At 38.2% G+C, this 22,760-nt stretch overlaps 2 protein-coding genes across 3 annotated transcripts in view; both read right to left on the bottom strand.

Annotated features, from left to right (window-relative positions):
• Positions 1 to 620: 620 nt before the first annotated feature.
• The window catches only part of gabra2b (gamma-aminobutyric acid type A receptor subunit alpha2b), an 80,362-nt gene continuing 58,222 nt past the window's right edge, over positions 621 to 22,760 (bottom strand). For both annotated transcript variants that reach the window (XM_039663110.2, XM_089135058.1), the window contains exons 9-10: positions 13,552 to 13,754; positions 621 to 1,914 (exon numbers count right to left, since the gene is read on the bottom strand). In XM_039663110.2, coding sequence (XP_039519044.1) covers positions 1,609 to 1,914; positions 13,552 to 13,754 — 509 coding nt within the window. In that variant the 3' untranslated portion in view covers positions 621 to 1,608. The remainder of the gene's footprint in view (positions 1,915 to 13,551; positions 13,755 to 22,760) is intronic.
• Positions 19,434 to 21,468, bottom strand: LOC148977594 (uncharacterized). Its single transcript, XM_089135059.1, has 2 exons — positions 20,012 to 21,468; positions 19,434 to 19,597 (listed from the first exon to the last, which is right to left on the bottom strand). The coding sequence occupies exon 1, from the start codon at positions 21,244 to 21,246 to the stop codon at positions 20,308 to 20,310; it is 939 nt and encodes a 312-aa protein (XP_088991185.1). The 5' UTR covers positions 21,247 to 21,468; the 3' UTR covers positions 19,434 to 19,597; positions 20,012 to 20,307.

Here is a 22,760-nt window from a genome sequence, read left to right as displayed (position 1 = left end):
GATGTCCACGTCTTTCTTTCTTCAGTCGAAAAGAAATTAAGGTTATGATGAAAACATTCCAGGATTTTCTCCATATAATGGACTTCAATGGGAACCAAACGGTTCAAGGTCCAAAAGACAGTTTCAGTGCAACTTCAAAGGGCTTTAAACGACACCAGACGATGAATAAGGGTCTTATCAAGCGAAACAATCGCTCATTAAAAAAAATAATAACAAAGTTTAAGTTTTATAAGCTCAAATGCTCGCCTTGCTCTGTTCTGTGATGCACGTTCGTGACTCACCTGTTCGAACTCGTTCATCAAAATGAACTAATCTTTTCCCGAGTCAATTCGTTCATTTCGTTCGATGAATGAACCAAATGACACGAAAAAACGAACGCGCATTTTTTTTTTTTTTTTAAATGAGCGATCGTTTCGCTTGATAAGACCCTTATTCATCGTCTGGAATCGTTTAAAGCCCTTTGAACTGTTTGCACTGAAACTGTCTTTTGGACCGTGAACTGTTTGGACCCCATTGAAGTCCATTATATGGAGAAAAATCCTGGAATGTTTTCATCAAAAACCTTAATTTCTTTTCGACTGAAGAAAGAATGACGTGGACATCTTGGATGACATGGGGGTGAGTAAATTATCAGCAAAAGTTTTTTTTTTTAAAAGTGAACTACTCCTTTAACAATGCAATAAATTCCTAATGGGTAAAATCAAATCCAAGCGTGCATTTAGTTGTTTTTGAGTAGATTTACTCATAAATAGGGCATAATATGGGATGCAATTGCAGATTCTTGACTTCAAAGTTTAGGTTGCATGAGCTTCCCACACCACCCTGAATTATGCTGTTGCATTAGAGACAATTATAAAGGGATATAGAATCCAATTTACAGTAAATGGATTGAAAACCATGTTGACATCATCCAAAATACTGTTAATAGAACATTCCTGGTTTAACAGAAGAAAACGGTAAAGATACAGCAATGTGTGTAAACGGTTGATTTCACAAGTTTTTTTTTTTGTGTATGGGCCCAGCACAAAATATCAAACCATAAGCACTAATGTGCATGGTCTAATAGATAAAAAAAGGATAGTCAAAAACAAGCACCATCACAAAAAATCGTAAAATTTACACCAAATAAATAAATGCTTTTGAAATGGTAGCACTTTATTTTGATGGTCCCCTTAAGACAGAGTTAACTGCAAGTAATGTTGCACCTACATGTCAACTGACTTACAGTTAGTAGAATGTAAACAGTGGACTATCAAAATGAAGTGAAACCAAATAAATAAATAAATAAATAAATAAATCACTATAATTTGCTAATCTATATCACAGAGAGAGGTCCAAAGTCAGATTCTCACAGAGCAAAACACGTCAAACCGAACGCAACATCATTTTCACTACGTACATATGTACAAAGGCAAATGTCATTTCAAAAGCACTGCTGAAAAAGCTGTAGAAAAGAGCGGCGAGAGATAGAGAGAGATAGAAAGGCATCTTGCAACAATCCACGACACGTCTGTCTGGAGCAGATGGGAAAGAGCGTCGGAGCGTGATTATATTCAGAGTCCCTGGGTGGTTTTGGCCTAGTCTTTAGTCCTGCTCAGTGGACGCCGTCTAATAAGAGGGCACCATGTCTTTGATCACGGGTTCTCTGTTCAAATACGTCGCCCAATAAACCAGGTTGAATGTCCCGAAGAGAACCGGGAACATGATACGGGATATGCGGTCGATTTTACTCACGCTGTTGAAGGTTTTCTTCGCCTCGGCCGGTTTCCCGTCGGCTTTGGTCTTTCCCGGTTCGGCTACGTTCCCCTTGGCGATGGTGGGGAGGACCGTGTCCTTGGTGATGTTGGGGGCGTAGTTCGCCACAGCGACGGCGTAGGCGTTGTTCTTCTTGATGACTGAAGCCTTCTCCTTTTTCTGTGGGAAATTGAGAGTTTGCCATTTTTAAGAAGTCAATATGCTTGTCAGTCCTGTTTGGAGAGCTAATTGTAATTTTGGTTGGATGGTTTGGTTATGAAAGCGAGTAAGAACAATATTTTACGACATCTAACAAAATGACTAAAATTTATTAAAAAAAATGTCTAGTTCAGTCATGAAACTTTAGAGGTTGCAGACTGATAAGTCCTCTAAATGCAATCTGCAAACAATCACTTCATTACAGCATGGTAGAAGCTGATTGGCCTCTGCTGATCACGCAGCCAATGAGATTGCTTGCTCAACATTTAAATTAGGGACATTTAAATCGCGATTAATCGTATCCAAAATAAAAGTTTGTGTTTACATTATATGTATTATGTATAATTAACTTGTATATATACATACCAACACATGCATGTATAGATTTAAGAAAAAATTGTTATTAATATATCAAATATTTATATTTATATAATAAATAAATTATGTATAAATATATATAAAGTATACATGCAAATATTTCTTAAATATATACATGCATGTGGATGCGATTAATTTTGGATGCGATTAATCGCATCCAAAATAAAAGTTTGTGTTTACATAATATATGTGTATGTAGTGTGTATAATTAATTTGTATATATAAATACACACACATGCATGTATATATTTAAGAAGAAATTGTTATTAATATATCAAATATTTATATTTATATGTAATAAATTAATTATGTATATATGAAGAGTTCAGATGCAAAAGCCTCTAAATGCCATTTGAAATTTTCTTCTAAAAGGACCATTTTTATCAAGCTTGTATATTTAAGTTCAGTAATTTCACTTAAATGACAATTAATAGGTAATCTTCATTGCCATTTAAGTGAAATTACTGAACTTAAATATACAAGCTTGATAAAAATGATCATTCTAGAAGAAAATTTCAAATGGCACTTAGAGGCTTTTGCATCTGAACTCTTCAAATATATATAAAGTAAACATGCAAATATTTCTTAAATATATACATGCATGTGTGTGTATTTATATATACAAATTAATTATACACACTACATACATATTATGTAAACACAAACTTTTATTTTGGATGCGATCAATCGCGATTAATCATTGCCCATCCCTAATTTAAATAGTCTGGTTGATTGTTTGTTGTACTCTAGTTCTGCAGATCACTATCAGAGTCAGTGTTGCCAGATGTACATATTTGTGCGATGATTTTGACCTCTGTATGATGAATTTCAGAATTTTGTGACACTTCAATCGGAGGTCATTGTAATCACAGTGCTTCCATACTCATTGATCTAGCTGTGGATCTACGTCATGATTGTGAGGAGAAAGTGAAGGTGAGAGAGCACGGCAGAGAGGGAGAGGGCGAGAGACCTTGCGTGTGTGCCTCATGAAAGCTACATCCCCCGCTCCCCCCATCTCAACCGTTTGGCTCATGTACAATCATTTTCACCCAAATACGATCATTTTGAGTCTCTGGTACGATACTTGGATATTTCCAATCTGGCAACACTGACCAGAGTGCCTCTGAACCCCTCCACCTCCCCAGCTCCACCTGCCTAGATCTGCAATGGGACTTATGTGTCCATTCATGCAGCAGCATATTCAATTATGCTAAAATTAGTCCAAGAGTTGTCATGATTGAACTGGAAAAATGAAATAAAGGCTCAGCTGTGACTCAACGTCCAATGCCAAATCTATTTGTACAATTTATCCAGATAGTTAACTGGCCATTGTCCACGCTGGAAGTAATAAATCTGCTCCAGTCTCCAGGATGATTTGAGCCTATATGTTTGTCAATCCCAAACATTTTGGGAATGCAGACTTTTTTGTGTTATACATCATCCACTTGCCGGATAAAACCACACTGATTGTAAAACACGAGTGGTATTATGATGAGGAGTTGATGGGACAACTGGAGGTGTCGAGGATGAGCAGGCTCATGATGAACAACAAGGAGGAAGATTCATGATTCAATAAGTTCTTGTCATAACAGCAGTGGAGAAAATCCGCTGTGCCGGCACCGCTTGAACACAGAAAAATAACAAGATCCCACACACGACAAGCACTCATTAATAACAACTTTCTCTCTCTATCCAAGAGCGAAACATCAAGACACACATGCAATCCACACATATGGGCCTGGATAATATAGTTAAAAATGATATGTGTGTTTGTAATGCCGCTCAGGGACGTGCACAGACATTTTGAGGGGTGAAAAAAGGGCACTTCTCATAATTCCTTTTTTTTTAAACAAAAAATTATATATTTAATCATCAGAAACTCAAAATTATATGTTATATGAACTAAATAAATTATTTAAGTTGATTTGACAAAAGAAAAAAATGTTGTGATTACTGCACTGTAAAAAAATATTGTTGGTTTAACTTAAAAAAGTAAGTAACCTGGGTTGCCTTAAAATTTTAAGTTGATTGAACTGGAAAAAACGAGTTAATACAATGAAGGAGATTAATTTAATCATCAGAAACTCAAAATAATAAGTTATCTTAACTAAATAAATTATTATAAAGTTGATTTGACAAAAGAAAATATGTTGTGATAACAAAGCTTGAAAATATTTTTTACAATATTTTTTTTTTGTAAATAATTACTATTGGACACCCTTCACGCATGTCCGTGAGTTTTGCAAATATTTAACCAATGAAAAGTATCAAAAAGAGCTTGTGACTAAACCTTGTAACTCCACCCAATGGCAATGATATACATAAAACACACACACAGATAAATATACACACACACACACACACACAACCTTATATACTACTCTTCAAAATACAATTAATTTATTTTTCTCACCAAGCATCCTGTTTCAAATGGAAACACGTTGTAAATGGCGTTTCATGTTGACTTTAGAGGGAAAGTCCAGCTCTGAGTGACACAAGATGACTCAGCAGTGACTCGCGCAGGTGTTTTGATGGTGAATGCGCCGAGCGTTTAGTCTATTTCTCCAGCTGGGATCTCGGCACATGCCCGCAGGCCCTGCTCTCATTCCGGGTGTTTCAAAAGGCCACAGACCTCCACCTCCCCCTCACCCCGAGAGCTGATGAATGCGCCCCGGGAAGAAGCGCTGCGGTAATTAAAGAGAGTGACGGGAACTATAGTAATGCATCAGTATAAACGCAGGATGGTTACTAAAAGAGGCCGTTTGCTACTCTGTCAGCTCAAACGCCACTGAAATTCAGATGAAGATGAAGAGCAAACCAGGACTGAAACAAAGTATGATCACTGGAAATTAGTTTAACTACTTACTACTCCTTAGAAATCACTTGGAAGTCTTGAATCAAATCAGTGAAGATCTCCGAAAGGTTCTGAGCATCAGGTCAGAGTGTAATACGAGGTTTGATGGCATCTAAAATCACCATGTTTAGCTGTGCATGTTAAAGGGGTGATGAAATGAGAAATAAATCTGACGGGTGAGTTGAAACTCATTATAATATGCAAAACTGTTATCCACTCACAGCAGTGGGCGTTTACTTCCAAGTCTTCAGTGCGAGACGCCCATAAAAACCGAGTGTTTGTCAGCTAGGCTCAAAACTAGGGTACAAAATAGCCTATTACTTATTCATATTGATGTTTTTAAATGCAAAAACCAAGCGAAGTTGACCTCAAACAACAATATAATAAAATTTAAAAAGCCAGTTCATGACCCCTTTAAAATGAACACTGCCAACGTGAGCATGTGCTGTCAAACAGCCCTCAGTGAAACAAATGAAATGACAATTTAAAATCCCACAGAGCCTTTTTCATGCTTAAATAATTTATTTATATGTTGTTTTAGAAAATGTATTTGGCAGACACGATGCTCACAATGTGTTTTCTGCACCACTAGGAAATGAATCTCACACAAACTATGATAAATAACCCCAAAATCAAAGATTAAAATGTTTATGTCAAATGGTAATGCCAATGTGAATAAGAATTCACCCTTTTTAATGAATTTTCTTTTGCTTTTCGAAGTGAAAACATGACATGGACATTATCCTGACAGGTTTTTTTAAGATTCACTGTAGTTGCGCCACATCTATTAGATTGATTAGATCTATTTCTGGTGCATCAGACTCCGAAAACCTTTAAACCAAGAAATGTAGGTCTACTTTCTGTGACTGTGACGCTAAAATCTGCATAAACATACCAATTCTACAGGCTGTCATTTCTGATTGGCTGACTGACCTTTAGTGGGAAGAATGTGATTTGTGGAGAAGATTTGAAGGCTCATGAATAAGCAATGATCTGAGTCTGACTAGAGAAGGAAAAGACCCTTATGAAACCGATATTAATCAATCTCAGATAATGAGAATAAGACTTCAGAATTGATGGTGTGTATGTCTGTCAGAGAGACAGGGTGACGGTAAATTTCAGGGTTGACCTCACTGGATTACAATAATTCTTTGCAGAGTACTAAAATCTCAATCATTAAAATCGTTTGACTGGAAAATAGCATATAATGCAGTTTTGCTTGGGCTTAATTTTAATTGACTGTGCATGCTGTCATAAGTCTTGTCTGCAAATAAATGTCTCTTGCTGTATATTCTGGTATATGAATCTTGGATCATTAATGGTTCATACTGTAAATCAGATTTTAAAATGTCTTAGCCCAAGTATTAAACTTTGGGAGCATAACTTATATCTGCACCATGAATCATATCTGGACTTTCCTCTGTAATACATCAGCCCACATAGTTTGTATGAATAACCTCTAATTAATCTAATAACTGATCTTTTTTTTCTTTCTTTCCTTTTAAATGCCATGCCAGCTTCTGTGGCTGTTCATGGCGAAAGCCAGGTTAGGTTATTCAAAAATAAAAATGAAAAAATAAAGATGTTTAAGATTTTTTTCCCCTAAAAACCTTTAGGTTAAATTTGAATTTACTCGGTTAAAAAAACGTTTTAAAAGTATAAACAGAACAAAAGAAGTTCAACAAAAAAGGTAGAAGTATTAAAGTCCAGCAAAATATGTTTAATGGACAGTGGATTCTGACCATTAATTTTCTCTTGATGAGTAAAATGTGAGTCTTGAGTGTCCTATTCGGCACCGTGTGTAAATTACTGGATCCCAGCGATTATTACAAGGGGATATATGTTTTGTCCCATTACCAAAGATTTATCTCACGTAATTATTGTTTAAGCACTGATCTCATTTCGATTGCCAGTTATTTTTGGAGTATGCAATTAATGTTGGTCTCAGATCTGTGAAAGGTATTTTACTGGTTCTGTAGATAACGTCTCCTTGCTCATTACCAGAGACTCCTGTGTGGCCAGCACAGCACAAAATAATATTACTATTATATGATTCAGGGATGACAATTTAATTAAAATCTGCAAATATATTGTGTGATTTAAAGATTCCATGTCAGCACATGATTTTGAACCAGTTCAAGAAAATCCTGTTACGAAGATATCTAAATGAACTTCAATCCCAAAAATAAAGCATTTCTCTTGGCAGTGAAAACTAAACTTAGGTCAGGGATGCGTATATCCTGACGGCTGACACAATTGATTCATTGCAAAAGCAGCTCCCACTTGATTTCCAGATTTTAGATCCATTTGTGTATATTGGGGCATGTTGTAGGAACATTGCTCTCCTGTCCAAGGATTGCTGTTAATAATCATTTGGATGAGTTTTTGATTTTTGGTTTCTTGTTAAATCCTTTTTGATATCCCATGAATTCTGCAAAAGTGTGTCTGTTTCAATTTTTTTTAATCCACTTTCACATTCTCCAGATGGGATTTAATGCGCAGACCAAATGGGCAGATCTAACTTGGTTTTAGTAATATTAGTGAATGCTGACAGCTGAAAGTTTGATTGCATATTTTATAGCCAACTTTATTCGTCGGATTTTCCAAGGACGGTTCGCTGGCTTCCACATTTGGACTTTGGACTGATATTCTATAAGCTCCCAAAGCCAATCATATGCCTTGGTGGTGTAGAATATCCAAAAGTCATATAAATGATTTCCTGGCTGATCCATGAATTATACCGTCATAGTCAAGCTTTGAGAAAATCAAAATTCTGTACAAATTCATATGAGTTTAACTGTCTGCTCCCCACATGGTTTAGGATAAAACCTTTAAAATGTTCATGGCTTTAAAACATTTCTTTGGAAGTAATTTAATGTGAGGAATTATTCCTCACAGCAGCACAGCAACACAGCAGATTTGACTGATTCCTGTCAAAGGTGATACCAAGAAACCTGGTCAACATTAGTAGGGACTCCATCCATAAACAACTCTGGTTCATTGTACATGAATGAACAAAGCTGACAGAAAAGCATGAAGACAGTTTTTGTTTGTGAAAACTTGAAACCATTCTGCGTTGACCAAGACTGTATGTTGTTTTTCTTCTTTCCTTATGTATTGCAATGATTAAGTTAAAGTTATGGCTATTAAAATCTCCCATTAGAATATAGTGAGATGGGAGCTGAGCGAAGATTATCTCCATGTGTGTCAAATTTAAATCAGGAGGAATGTAAATAGCATCAGTCACCTGTATTGGACTCGACCCTCTATGGTCTCGACTCGGACTGGACTCTGATGTGTTGGCTGCTAGTAACCCAGAAACGGCTCTATTTATATTTAACAAGCTATTCTTGTCATTGATTGATAAACATGCACCTTTAAGGAAGTTTACTGTTAGAAACAAAGTCACACCTTGGTTGGATGATGAATTGAAAAAGTCTATGAAAATAAGATGTCAAATGAAAAGAACAGCAGTTACTACAGGAAATAAATGTGATTGGGACCTATATCGTAAAATGAGAAATTCTGTTGCTAAACTTAATAAAAAAAAAGAAGAAAATCTATTTTGAGAATCATGTTAAAAACATAGGTAATGATAATAGAAAGTTATGGAATGTTTTGAATCAATTGTCTGGTAAGAAAAATAAAATAAATCCATCTTTTTTGGAAACAGGGGATAAGTTTATAACTAAGCCAACAGATATTGCAAACCATCTTAATGATTATTTTATAAAAAAAGTAGATAAACTAAGAGAAAATATGCCTACTCTAAGTAATGATATATCTCATTTATTAATAAGAAATGAATTGATGAAAAATAAAAACTTAAGGTTTGAACTACAAAGGGTAAATATAGATCAAGTAAAGTATCTTTTAAAAACCTGCAAAAATAAACCACCAGGTGTCGATGGTCTTGACAGCAGGCTTCTGAAACTAGCTGCTGACTTTATTGCCCCTGCTTTAACTCATATTATTAACCTTAGTTTTAGCTGCTGTACCTGCCCACAGGCATGGAAGCAGGCTAAAATAGTTCCTCTGCCAAAAGATAAAAAACTGTCTTTCTCTGGTTCCAACAGTCGCCCGATAAGTATATTACCTGTATTATCTAAAATACTTGAGTCTATAGTACACGATCAAATTAATAATTATTTTTATACTAATGATTTATTAACAGATTTTCAGCATGCATACAGAAAAAGTCACTCCACTGCCACTGCACTGACTCATATGTCAGATGACTGGCTTAGAGAGACTGAAAAGAGAAATATTACAGGTGTTGTATTTTTAGATTTTTCTGCTGTTTTTGACATCATAGATCACGACCTGCTATTAACAAAACTATCCTGTTACGGTTTTGAGAAATCTGCTATCACGTGGATGTACAGTTATTTGTCAAATAGAACACAGACAGTGTTTTTAATGGCAGTCTCTCAGGTATCAGAAATATTACATGTGGAGTACCCCAAGGTAGTTGTCTGGGTCCATTGTTATTTAATATTTTTAAGAATGATTTACCATATATTTTACGGAAGGCTAACATTGTTATGTTCGCTGACGATTCACATCAGCAAGTACACAAATGGAATTACAAACGGTTTTAAATAAAGAATTACAATATGTAGTAGATTGGGTCGAATTAAATAAATTGGCATTAAATATTGTAAAAACTAACTGCATGATTCTAGGTTCAAATTATAATATTAATAAGAATCCTGTAATTAATATTAAGATTAACAACACAGTTATTGAACAGGTGCATGAGACTAGACTGCTGGGTGTAATAGTTGACTCTAGATTATCATGGAAAAAACATATTAGTAATATCATTGCAAAAATGGGAAGAGGTATATCCATTATGAGAAGACATGCAAATTTCTTAACTTTGAATATTAGGAATTATGTGATGAAAGCACTAGTATTGACATATCTCGACTATTGCCCAGCAGTTTGGTCAAATGCCACTGGGGAATATATGAATAAATTACAACTTATACAGAACAGAGCCGCTCGTGTAGCACTTAGGTGCAGCTATAGGAGAAATATAATATTAATGCACAAGGATCTTAATTGGTTGTTGGTCGAAGATAGATTGTTGTATTCATTGTTAATTTTTATAAGAAATATTTCTAATTCAAAATTTCCTTCTGTCTTGTTCAAGCATCTCTCTTTCAGTGTAGAAAATCACCAGTATAGTACTAGACATGCAACTAAAGGTAATTTCACTTTACCCATAGTAAGAACAAATGCCATAAAAAATACTGTTGTGTTTAGAGGTATGAAAGAATGGAATTATTTGCCAAAACATATCCTGCTTACTAATGATGCCAATAAATTCAAATTATATGTAAAACAACATTTGTCAAAATATTATAACTGAATGTTTATATTTATTTAGATATGTGTGCGATTATGTATGCGTGTAGGTGTGTTTATAGGTGTAAGTGTATAATGTGGTTTTATATTTGTGTGTATTTTTATACCTGTATGAGGGTACATATGTATGTGGATATGTGTTTATATTGTATATGTATTTGTATTATGTGTTTGTGTATTTTCTTTTAATGTACATACTTTTTTAGGACCCCAGGAAGAATAGCTGCAGCATTGCTGTAGCTAATGGGGATCCTTTCAATAAAACAAAACAAAACAAACTCTCTTTGGTCTCGGTCTCGACTCGGACTCAACCCTCTATGGTCTCGGTCTCGACTCTCTCTTTGGTCTCGACTCGGACTCAACCCTCTATGGTCTCGGTCTCGACTCTCTCTTTGGTCTCAGTCTCGACTCGGACTGGACTCTCTTTGGTCACGGCCTCGACTCGGACTCGACTCTCTTTGGTCTCAGTCTCGACTCGGACTCGACCCTCTATGGTCTCGGGCTTGACTTAGACTCGATCCTCTATGCTCTCGGTCTCAGCTCGGACTCGACCCTCTATGCTCTCGGTCTCGACTCGGACTCGACCCTCTATGGTCTCGGTCTTGACTCAGTCTCAATCCTATTTGGTCTCGTCTCAGTTCGGACTCGACTCTCTTTGGTCTCAGTCTCGACTCGGACTCGACTCTCTTTGGTCTCAGTCTCGACTCGGACTCGACTCTCTTTGGTCTCAGTCTCGACTCGGACTCGACTCTCTTTGGTCTCAGTCTCGACTCGGACTCGACCCTCTATGGTCTCGGTCTTGACTCAGACTCGATCCTCTATGCTCTCGGTCTCAGCTTAGACTCGACTCTCTTTGGTCTCGGCCTCGACTCGGACTGGACTCTCTTTAGTCTCAGTCTCGACTCGGACTGGACTCTCTTCGGTCTCGGCCTCGACTCGACTCTCTTTGGTCTCAGTCTCGACTCGGACTTGACCCTCTATGGTCTCGGTCTCAGCTCGGACTCGACTCTCTTTGGTCTCAGTCTCGACTCGGACTGGACTCTCTTTGGTCTCGGCCTCGACTCGGACTCGACTCTCTTTGGTCTCAGTCTCGACTCGGACTCGACCCTCTATGGTCTCGGTCTCAGCTCGGACTCGACTCTCTTTGGTCTCGGTCTTGACTCAGACTCGATCCTCTATGCTCTCGGTCTCAGCTCGGACTCAATCCTCTATGGTCTCGGCTCGGACTCGACTCTCTTTGGTCTCTGTCTCGACTCGGACTCGACTCTCTTTGGTCTCGGTCTCCACTCTGACTCAATCCTCTATGGTCTCGGTCTCGGCTCGGACTCGACTCTCTTTGGTCTCGGCTCGGACTCGACTCTCTTTGGTCTCGGTCTCGGCTCGGACTCGACTCTCTTTGGTCTCGGTCTCCACTCGGACTCAATCCTCTATGGTCTCGGTCTCGGCTCGGACTCGACTCTCTTTGGCCTCGGCTCGGACTCGACTCTCTTTGGTCTCGGCTCGGACTCGACCCTCTATGGTCTCGGTCTCGACTCGGACTCGACCTTCTATGGTCTCGGTCTCAACTCGGACTCGATCCTCTATGATCTCGGCATTTGACTTGGACTCAAGTGAGCTGGTCTCAACTACAACACTGTTTGATTGTGAAGAGCTTGCCTTTCTGTTATTTCTTATTTGCCTTTTGGTTCTCAGTTGTTGAACTCTGCCTGAGATGAATGTAATTTGAAGGAGTTTCGTTCTGAATTTCTGTTTTATTCGTCCTTGAGAAAAGATTAGTTTAAGATTAGATATAGTTCTAAACAGTATGAGGTTTATCTTTATGCATCCAGGTGATACCTGTCTGGCAATCTATTGTTCTCACAGCTTTATTTTGACAGCAGAAGCAAACGTTTAAACAGGTGTAGAAGCACTATTTTCTTTGATTCAGGATAACCAATCCTCTTTGTACATCTGACCTTCTCTTTTTCCTATTCTTTGATTCAAATTGAACACTGTTTTGATGCAGCTTAATGATCACCAGAGCAATTACAAAAATTAGATGTTTTTTCACAACTCTCCTTGTCATGATGTTCCTCAACACAATTGCAACAGATGTGTTTGTTGTTGCAGCCATTACACCTGTGTGTACTTTTGACAATTGAAGTAATAGAAGCTAGAGCAAAGCACATATCTCAGAGAGCAAGATATCTTCCTTCACCAACAAAGGTTGCAAACGAGTCGCCCCTTTTTTGTTTCTTGTAACAGTATTGGGATAACAAGGATCTATGGCCTCTTAATACCAGGTGTAAACAGGGCCTATTACACTCTATTATACTCTCATATGACTGAACTATGCAGTGGTCCATGATAAAATCATTATGGATTATTCTGTGGTTATCTCATTCTGACCTGCAGCGAGCCTCATGTATCAAAGACTATCAGCATGTCTTTACACTCAGGACATCAGCGAACATCAGTTCTTGTTCAGCATATAAAATAAACGCCTATATATAATTTACAGAGGTAAACCGTAATGAGACGCATCGCTTTTTCTAAGGTGCACTAAACAGATGGAGAAACATTGGATGTTGTACAACAACAAAATATAAAATGTTGGATGATTTACATAAGCATTCATTTAGGTATCAGCTTTGTCTGACAAATGATCATTTAAAATGGATTTAACAAGAAATGTTTGAGTTCATATGTTGAGCACATGTGAGATCATTATGGCCTGTTTCTGGAGACCTTTGATGAGATTTTTTTGATGAGAAATTACCTTTCTAATCAGATTTTTATTAAAAATTGTATTCATAGACCTAAACAAAGCAGAAATATGCAATTTTGTGCAGTGACTTCCAGGCTTGAATTTCCTGCCTGTCACTTAATTTGTCACCGGAGACGTCGCATTACTCAAAAATTGAACGCACTGTCACCAAGTTAATCAATCCGATCCATACGGCAGCCCACCCGAACCACACAAAGCATTCTGGGAGATGATTGATGATCATTACCTTGTCATTGACCACGCTCTTGCCATCCCAAGCCCAGCCGCGCTTGGTGAAGTAGTTGACGGTAGCAAACTCAATCAGGGCGGAGAAGACAAAGGCGTAACACACTGCGATGAACCAATCCATGGCTGTGGCGTAGGCGACTTTCGGCAGCGAGTTACGAGCGCTGATACTCAAAGTGGTCATAGTCAGTACAGTGGTCACACCTGAGAAGAATAGAAACAATAATGCAATGTAAATTACTTTACTAAACCAATTCAGAGCTCAATTCAATTATACAACTTCTTGAAGTTAGACTTTCAACTTCAAACTCATGCTGAAATACTACTCAAAAGTTTTCGCCAAGATAGAGTTGTATGGCATAGGAAAAATAAAACCGGTTTAGCAAATGTTTTCAGAGAATGCAAATGGTTAAAATGTTGTTATGGAATAAAACATAATTTAAACACTTAACAACAGCATTAAAAATAAAAAGTTATCAATAGATATTTTTAAACTAACTTCAACTGGTCAAAATTGTTACCAAAAACATGTCTTCCATTGGTTGGGCAATAAATAAATAAAACAATAAATTAAAGAGTGACAAATACATAAATAAATAAATAAACAACACAACAATAAATAAATATATGAAAAAAATGATCAAAAACAGTCCCAAAAACACTCTACATCTTCCATTGCTTGGACAATACTGATAAATAAATAAAACAAATACGAATACAAAAAACCAATAAAAACAATACAACAATAAATAAATATATAAAAGGTTTAAAAAAACTGGTCAGAATTGTTTAAAAAATACTTCACATCTTCCATTGGCTGGACAATACTGATAAATAAATAAAACAATAAATACATAAAACAATACAACAATAAATACATAAATAAAATAATGACTAAAAACTGGTCAGAATTGTTTAAAAAACACTTCACATCTTCCATTGGCTGGACAATACTGATAAATAAATAAAAAAATAAATACATATATAAAGTATGAATAAAAACGGATCAGAATTGTTCAAAAAAATTAAAAATAATAATATATACATCTTCCATTGGTTGAACAATACTGATAAACAAATATATAAAATAATTAATAAAAACTGGTCAGAATTGTTCCAAAAACACTCTTTCATTGGTTAGACAATACAGAGGCTGGCTGGATGGATGGATAGATGGATGTCATGGAACATAACCATAACTTATGTTATAACTTATGTTATTCGACCTGAAACAAAAGCTCTTTATACGTGCAGAGCAACACAGCAACCTTCGTGGCTCAGGAGGAAATATTGTAACATCCCAAAAATAACATATTTCACCTCAATGACTTTGAAAAACTAGAGCTTGAGTCTGTAGGGATGTCCCTGCTGTAATATCTTTGGTGTAGCACATTCTGTCCAGTCTTCGGGCTTCTAATCGACCAAGAACACGACAACACTTTGGCCTCTAAATGCCTGAATCACTCTCTTTCTTTCGCATTTCTGCCCCTTTAGAACTGCTGTGTTTACTGCAAAATTAAAGTATTTTTAGAAAGCGCCCTGTGAGTTACAAAGAAGGGCTTGAATAATTCTGTTTTTGAGGGAATAACACAACAAGATGACAGCCTTCTTTGGTCGGGGACCAGAGAGACAATAACCTTAATGAGAATCCTCGGGCACTTTCACGACTTTTAGTGTGCGATGCTCTGAACGCTCTCAGCTGAGACTGGAGCCGGTTCCTGACTCCTGCTCCATCTGCAATGACAGATCCACCTGCAAGCTTGGGGACTCCCATTGCGACCATGCACGTAAACAAATGCCTCCAATTAATTTCCATCGCCGTCAAACTCTTCAGTATTCAATCCCGGGCGGGAAGGACATTACAGCAGCAGCCAACGGATGTTGGTTTGAAACGGTTTGACAGCCAGAGAGCAGCAGATGAGGAGTGTTGGATGCGGATCACCTTCCCCTGACTATCAGAAATCTTGAGGCGAAATGCAGATATCCAGCAGTGACAACACATCCATCCATCAGTGAAAGTGAAAAGCGAAAGAGGTCAGAAAACACACACAGAGGATATTTTTTTAAATGGCCATTTTAAATGATATTCCAAGTGTATTTGTTCAATAGTATGTACACAGCAAAAAATGTAGATATTTACCCATTAGTCATTGTGTATCATCATCTCATTTGGCCTTCTACTCCAAAGTATGGCTAGAATAAATAGTTACTAGACAAGTATACCACCGTATATGATTATAATAATAATAATAATAAATAATATTCATAATACAAAATGACAGTAGAAAACACCTTTTTTTTTACATTAAACATCATAACAGTCATTAATCATTTCATTTAGGGTTTAAATAAATAAATAAATAAATAAATAAATAAATGAATAAATACAAGTTTAAAGTGCAACACTTATGTGATTATAATTTTAATAAATAAAACAATGTTTATATAATAGCATTTAACATTTTTTGTCATTTGTTTATATAAAACATCACAACAATCGTTGATCACTTAATGTATGGTTTAAATAGATAAACACATGTTTACTAGACAAGTGTACTAGTTCAAAGTACCGCAGTTATATGATTATAATTTTAATAAATAATACAATAATATTTATATATTTACAATGGCAGTAAAAAGCTATATTAAACATCACAACAGTCATTAATCATTTAATTTAGGGTTTAAATAAATAAATAAATACAAGTTTAAAGTGCAATACTTAATTTTAATAAATAAAACAATGTTTATATAATAGCATATAAAACATCACAGCAATTGTTGATCACTTAATGTATGGTTTAAATAGAAGTGTACTATAATGGCAGTAAAAAGACATACCTTTTTATTTTAAACATCACAACAGTCAATAATCATTGAGTTCGTGGTTTAAGTACATAAATAAAAGTGTGCTAGTTACGTGATTATAATTTTAATAAATTAAAAAATATAATAAAATTTGATATATGTTGTCATTTGTTTATATTAAACATCACAACAGTCATTGATCACGTAGGGTATAAATCATTAAAATGTGTACTCATTTAAAGTAGAATATAAATGAAGACATGGTAGATTAAAATTGATTTTATATTGACTGTATTATAGAGCTGTATGGGGAGCAGTAAAGAAGCGTGGGGAGCCGGATCGCCCGGCTAGCAGGTGATTTGCTTTCTGAAGAGTTTAAATGTTTAATCATTTCATTTGTAGAGATGCTGTCAGACACTAGACCACATGATGGAAAAGTATCAGTTATGGCATGGAGAGAAATGTAATCGAACACACTCAAATACTTCAGGCACATGAAAGGAACTCATACGGCCTCCAACGACTTCAAATGCTTCTGTTGTCACTTTTAAAAAAGCAAAACACCATCTGAAAAACCCTCATCCTAAATAGAGGTTATAAAATGTAATGGTGACCAACAGATTCTTTTTCAGTTTCCATCAAGTGTCATTATCGACCGAGCTGCAAATAAATCTAGCTGATACCATTCAACATACCTGGCGAGAGCAGTCACTTTCTTCTCTGCTGTCAACTTAAGATGCTTTCATTTTCTAACAAAAATGTATTGACACTCGCATTCAAAACCGTAATACCTTTTTTCTTTTGTGGAGCACAAAAGATGCTTTTTTTTCCATTCAGCACAAATTAAGAAAAACAAATTAAAAGTGTAGGAGTTTGTTAAAGTACACGCCCTGAAAATGGCAAAAAGTGCACAAAAATCTGAGAGGAAGTTCAAAATGGCTGACTTCCTGTTGTGTTTAGGGCTACACTCCAAGAGACTTTTTTGTAGGTATGGGCTATATGCACGCATAAGTTCCGCATTTGACGCAAGGATGCTCGTCAATTTCCGGTTGTGGAGATTTAAGCGGAGAAAAACCGAGGAAAACGGGATTATGGCAGTCTTCAATATTTACTGTCCTCCCGTCTTTGAAACGAAACGTACATACGTTTAGATGTAATTTTATATATAGTTATGTTTGTTTAATATAATTTAAAAAAGAAGCATAAACACAACGAGGGGTGTCTGTTTTATCTGTTTTTGTGACTAACGTTTCATTAGTATAACCATGGAGTATAAAATTCAATATAAATTCTCGGTATTGCATTGGACTCTACGATCGGCGGAAGTTATCGAGCATCCTTACACCTTCACCGGAAATACCGCCGTGCATAGAGCCCATTGGGCCATTACATGTATGTACTGAATTTCGTAACGGTAGGCGCACTCTGTTGAACCTTTATAGGTGGCGCTATCGAGCCATTTTACCCCGCCCAATTGTGAACCGCATATCAGATGTAAATATTTCGCCAGTTCTGACACGTGTGCAAATTTTCTTGAGTTTTTGTGCATGTTTAGGCCCTTAAAGGTGCATTATGCAACATTTTATGTTAAAAATAGCCGTTTTTCTAACCCATACATGCTTAAACAATTAAAAAATTGGCTGATGGGCTGAATGAGCCCTTCTCTGTTCACTGCGATCGCCCAGTAAAATAAATAAGAGGGATTCGGGACGGAGTTTGAGACGTCATGCGCGTTCACGCTCGCCTGGCCATGTCTGGCAGGTTTGTGTATTCGCCGCCATTCTCCATATTAGCGAAGACAACTCGAGCTACACAACTTTAGTCAACTTTCCACAAAAGTAGGAGATGGATTCAAAGAGACAGGTTTGTTTTTCATTCCAAACCCCAACGCCAACTCCACGCAAGACAAAGAAAATACAACTTGTGTCTAGTGCCAGGCGTCGGAATAAGACGAGAGTCAACATCGGGAAAGCTTTCAACAAATGGAGAGATCTCCGGTCTGCTTGAGGGCTCAAACGGGTCCTATACAAAGTAATAACTTATATTGTTCATGAACGTGTTTCAATAATGATACAATCATAAGTGGATACAGTAAACACATAAAACAGTTCAACATGGAGATCGATGGAAACAAAAAACGAAGTTTTCCCCTCACACACACATAAGTGTGTAATTTACTCGAATGCCTTTCCTTTCATATATTTTAAATGACTTGCACTTTATTACCTCATTATGACTGTAACAAAAGATTTGTGCGGCTGATGCTCCTTTGGTTATGAACAGCTCATGCAAGCGTGCGTGTGTGTGGTACATGAGCGTGCACACTTCTGGTTGCAGTTTCGCTTGTCGCCAGAGGGGGCGTAGTTCTGCAAAAACTCAGAGACTTGCGTTTTGCATCTTTAAAAATGCGATTCATTTCGGAGAATAATAATAAACAGAGCAATTCCAAGAGGGTGCTCGGGTCCTAACAATGTACTGTACCACTGAATTAAACCACATGACTCGTGCACTATATCCTCTGAAGTCACACGATAGACATTTGTTCACAAATAAATCACCATTTTCACACCCGCTTATTCAAAATTGCCAATCATTCACAACACGTGAAAAACCAAGGGATTTAGCATCACTGTCAAATGTGCAATGCATTTTTAACACTACATTCTTGAGCTGAAGATGTGAGAGTTGTCGCCGACGGCAAGATTTTCCACAAACTACGTAATTTTGCCGTGTTCCTCACACAAAGCTATTGCATCACATCCCAAGACTAGAGAATATAATGCATGAGCCATACTGACTGCTTTTATGGGGCTTTTTATTTTTATTTTTTGGAGCTCGAAAGCCCCGGTCCCCATTTGGGAAAGCACTCCGGGGATTCGGCAATGTAACTGCCTTTGTGTTCCCTGGAAGAAAGAAACTCTTCTGGGGTTCGCAACAACACGAGGGTGAGCAAATGATAGCATTTTCATCTTCGGTTGGACTAATCCTTTATTACTTTAGTAATGAAAAACATGACTGTGCAGCGTACATACAAGCGTCATAATAAAGTATACATTAGATAACACTCCTTGTAAAATACTGCTAACCACTCTTTATACTTTCTGGTTCGGATTACTTGAACGGCTACAGGAGGTCCGGTTAGAACAGGATGTCTCACACCAGAGTAGTTTGGGTTCTCGTAGGTGCTTTATTGTACAAAGGTCAGGCATGTAACCATGAATGCGACCATGTATGTGGTTCTGTAACAAACAATATACAGAATATGAATAAAATGAATTACAAATCACAGATCTACAACAGCTCTACAATTCTGGTATAAATATAATCAAGGATGTATTAAAGGGAATTAAAGAAATAAAGCAATGTGATAATATACATATATTTATAACTGTCTCGATTATTTTCTCACTGTATGTCTAACTCACTTAGTGCTAACATGCCCGTACATGTTCCCCGAGACCCAATTGAGGTCCACACAACATACAAATATATGTCCCTATACTTCTAACAATACGGGAGGATAACTTGCTATTTAAGTGACAATACAAAGGCAAACATAACCAACAATATGAACACTCCGATACAATGCTGCGACAGCCTATTCAAATCTCCCTCACGGATGCATCATGCGATAAATATGCAAGTGTACTTACTATTAGCTGCACGCACACACATAATCTTTAAATCCTTGAATGACAGCACTTCGATCGAACTTAACTGCTATTTACAACTTTTATTCACTATAAACATGTCAGCACATCCTCTAGTCAGGCGATCTTGCTTATTAACTCTCCGTGCAACTTTTACGAGCAGTCCAACTCACGAACAGAGGCGGGGGAGATCGGAAGAGTCCATTTCAAAGGGGTGGCCTTTTCTACAGCCGCCCCCAAATTCACAACGTGAATTTGAACAACTAAAAGGCCATACTAAGTGTTGAGTTATCGATAAGTTACTCAGGAAGAGGCGGTAGACTGATGATCTTGGTTACCGGTCTTATGTAAGTTTTGTCCTTTACTTTGATCTCAGCTGATCTGACTCGGTTGTCATTTCCTGGATAGACCTGTGTTATCTTTCCCACTGGCCACAGTGCACGAGGTAGCTGCTGATCCACAATCATAACGATTTCGCCTACCCGTAGATTGTCCTTTTCTGACATCCATTTATGTCTGGCTTGAAGACTGGGTAAGTAATTGCGAATGAATTGCCTCCAAAAGTGATCAGCTAGTAGCTGACTATGTCTCCATCTCCTTCTGCTAAGGAGTTCGGTATCCTGGTATGTCACTTGTGGAAGTGAGGCGTCCCGCCGCCCCATCAACAAGATGTTGGGTGTAACGGGATCTGGGTCAGCAATATCTGAAGATGCATAGCCAATCGGTTTAGCGTTCAGTAGACCCTCTATCTCAATGAGAACAGTCCTCAACACTTCTTCAGTTACAGTCTGCGCTCCGAGGATCACTTGCAGGGCTGTTTTCAGAGATCGAATCTCTCGCTCCCAGCATCCACCAAAGTGTGGTGCACTGGGTGGATTGAATGTGAACCTAATTTGCTGGCTTGCCAGTTGAGCCTGGAGTTCAGGCTGAAGAGCTGCGAAGGCATCACGAAGTTCCTTTTCTCCACCTTTGAAATTTGTTCCTTGATCTGAAAGGATTTCGAAGGGTTTACCTCGCCGAGCAATGAAGCGACGAAGGGCCATAAGGAATGAATCACTATCCAGACTTGCAAGAAGATCAATATGCACTGCACGGACGGTCATACACTTGAAAATGATCCCCCAACGTTTCTCATTTCTGCGTCCCACCTTTATGAGATAAGGGCCGAAGCAATCTATGCCAGTTGAATAGAAAACTGGCCGGTGAATCCTCAACCTTGCTGGTGGGAGGTCAGCCATTCTTGGGGGTTGCGGTTTAGCCCGCCATTTTTGGCATTCAGTGCATTGACGCTGGTGATGTCTGACTGCTGCTCGTCCCTTTAATACCCAGTATTTCCTCCTGAGCTCTGCAAATACCCTCTCCGGTCCAGGGTGATGCAAACGATCATCGTAATCTTTAATGACCAGCTTGGTTAATGGGTGACGTGGGTCAAGAACAATAGGATGAACAGTCTCTTCTTCTAATTCGCTGATCCGTCTGAGACGACCGCCAACACGTATGAGATTGGTATCCGGGTCCAGATCAGGGGCTAGGCACAGCAGTCTACTGTTACTTGGTAAAGGTTTACCAGATTGCAGATGAGACACCTCTTCAGGAAAGGAATCTGCTTGGATCTGACGGAGGGCCTTGAGCTCAGCTTCTTTATATTCCTCTGCAGTCGCAACAGGAGGAAGGTTCTCATTGGATGGTTGCATAAGAGCCTTCAAGTAGTCTGTGAACGTGTGAAATTGCTGAGGATCTGGCAGTGGCAGAGCTGAGGTTAACAGTCCACAGAAGGTTGACCTTTTTAACTCACTGTCTTGGTTTAGGTGAGCTAATAGTGGTATCTCTGGCCATTGTTCTGCTGGTTGTCTGAGGAATACTGGACCTTGGTTCCATATGCTATCTCTGTTGAGATCAGAGGGAGACTTCCCTCTCGTTATGGCATCTGCAGGGTTGTCAACCGATGGTGCATAACGCCAGATGTCAGATTCAGTTAGGTCCTGTATCTCTGCCACTCTGGTCCCCACAAAAACCTTAAAGCGGCAGGAATCTGATAAAAGCCAGGTCAGTACCGTAGTTGAGTCGGACCACAGAGTGACGTTACTGAGTGGTAATGTTAACTCGGTCTTCAGGACTTTAGCAAGCTGCGCCCCTGTAAGTGCAGCACACAGCTCTAGACGAGGAATGCTCTGTTGTTTCTTGGGGGCAACACGGGACCTAGCTGCTACAAAGGCTACCTCCACCATACCTTGAGGGCTTTCTGTTCTTAAGTATGCCACAGATCCGTAGGCCTTTTCTGAGGCATCGCAAAAGACATGAAGCTGCCTATGATTATTGGAACAGTCTAGCTCCCTACTACAATAACATCTGGGCAGAGTGATATGCTGCAGGTCTTCCAACTCGCTCTCCCAGTGTTTCCAAGAGTCTAGTAGGTCTTCTGGTAGCCGTGGGTCATCCCACTCCCTCCTTTTGTCCCACAACCTCTGTACCAACACCTTAGCTCGAGTGGTGAATGGTACGATGTAGCCAAGTGGGTCGTACTGGCGAGCAAGAATCTGATATATGCTTCGCATTGTGGGCACTTGATGGTCAGGTGTGCGTTGTTTATACGAAAGTGTGTCAGATTGACAATTCCAATGCAGACCCAGTGTTGATTCTTGAGCCTCTTCATGACCTTCACGGAGCCAGAGGATGCTGCTCTGAGACTGAATTTCCTCTGGCAGATGACTGATGACTAAAGGGTCGTTGCTAGCCCACTGTCGTAACTCAA

Source organism: Pimephales promelas, chromosome 9, assembly GCF_988280905.1.
Source record: "Pimephales promelas chromosome 9, fPimPro1.hap1.1, whole genome shotgun sequence".
In the NCBI taxonomy this organism is placed as follows: Eukaryota; Metazoa; Chordata; class Actinopteri; order Cypriniformes; family Leuciscidae; genus Pimephales; species Pimephales promelas.
Note: the sequence above shows the minus strand (reverse complement) of the source record. Positions and strands in the feature narration are given on the sequence as shown.

Bases quoted from the DNA above. Each gene is read 5' to 3' on its own strand.
- LOC148977594 (XM_089135059.1), bottom strand. From the start codon at position 21,246: ATGGCTGACCTCCCACCAGCAAGGTTGAGGATTCACCGGCCAGTTTTC.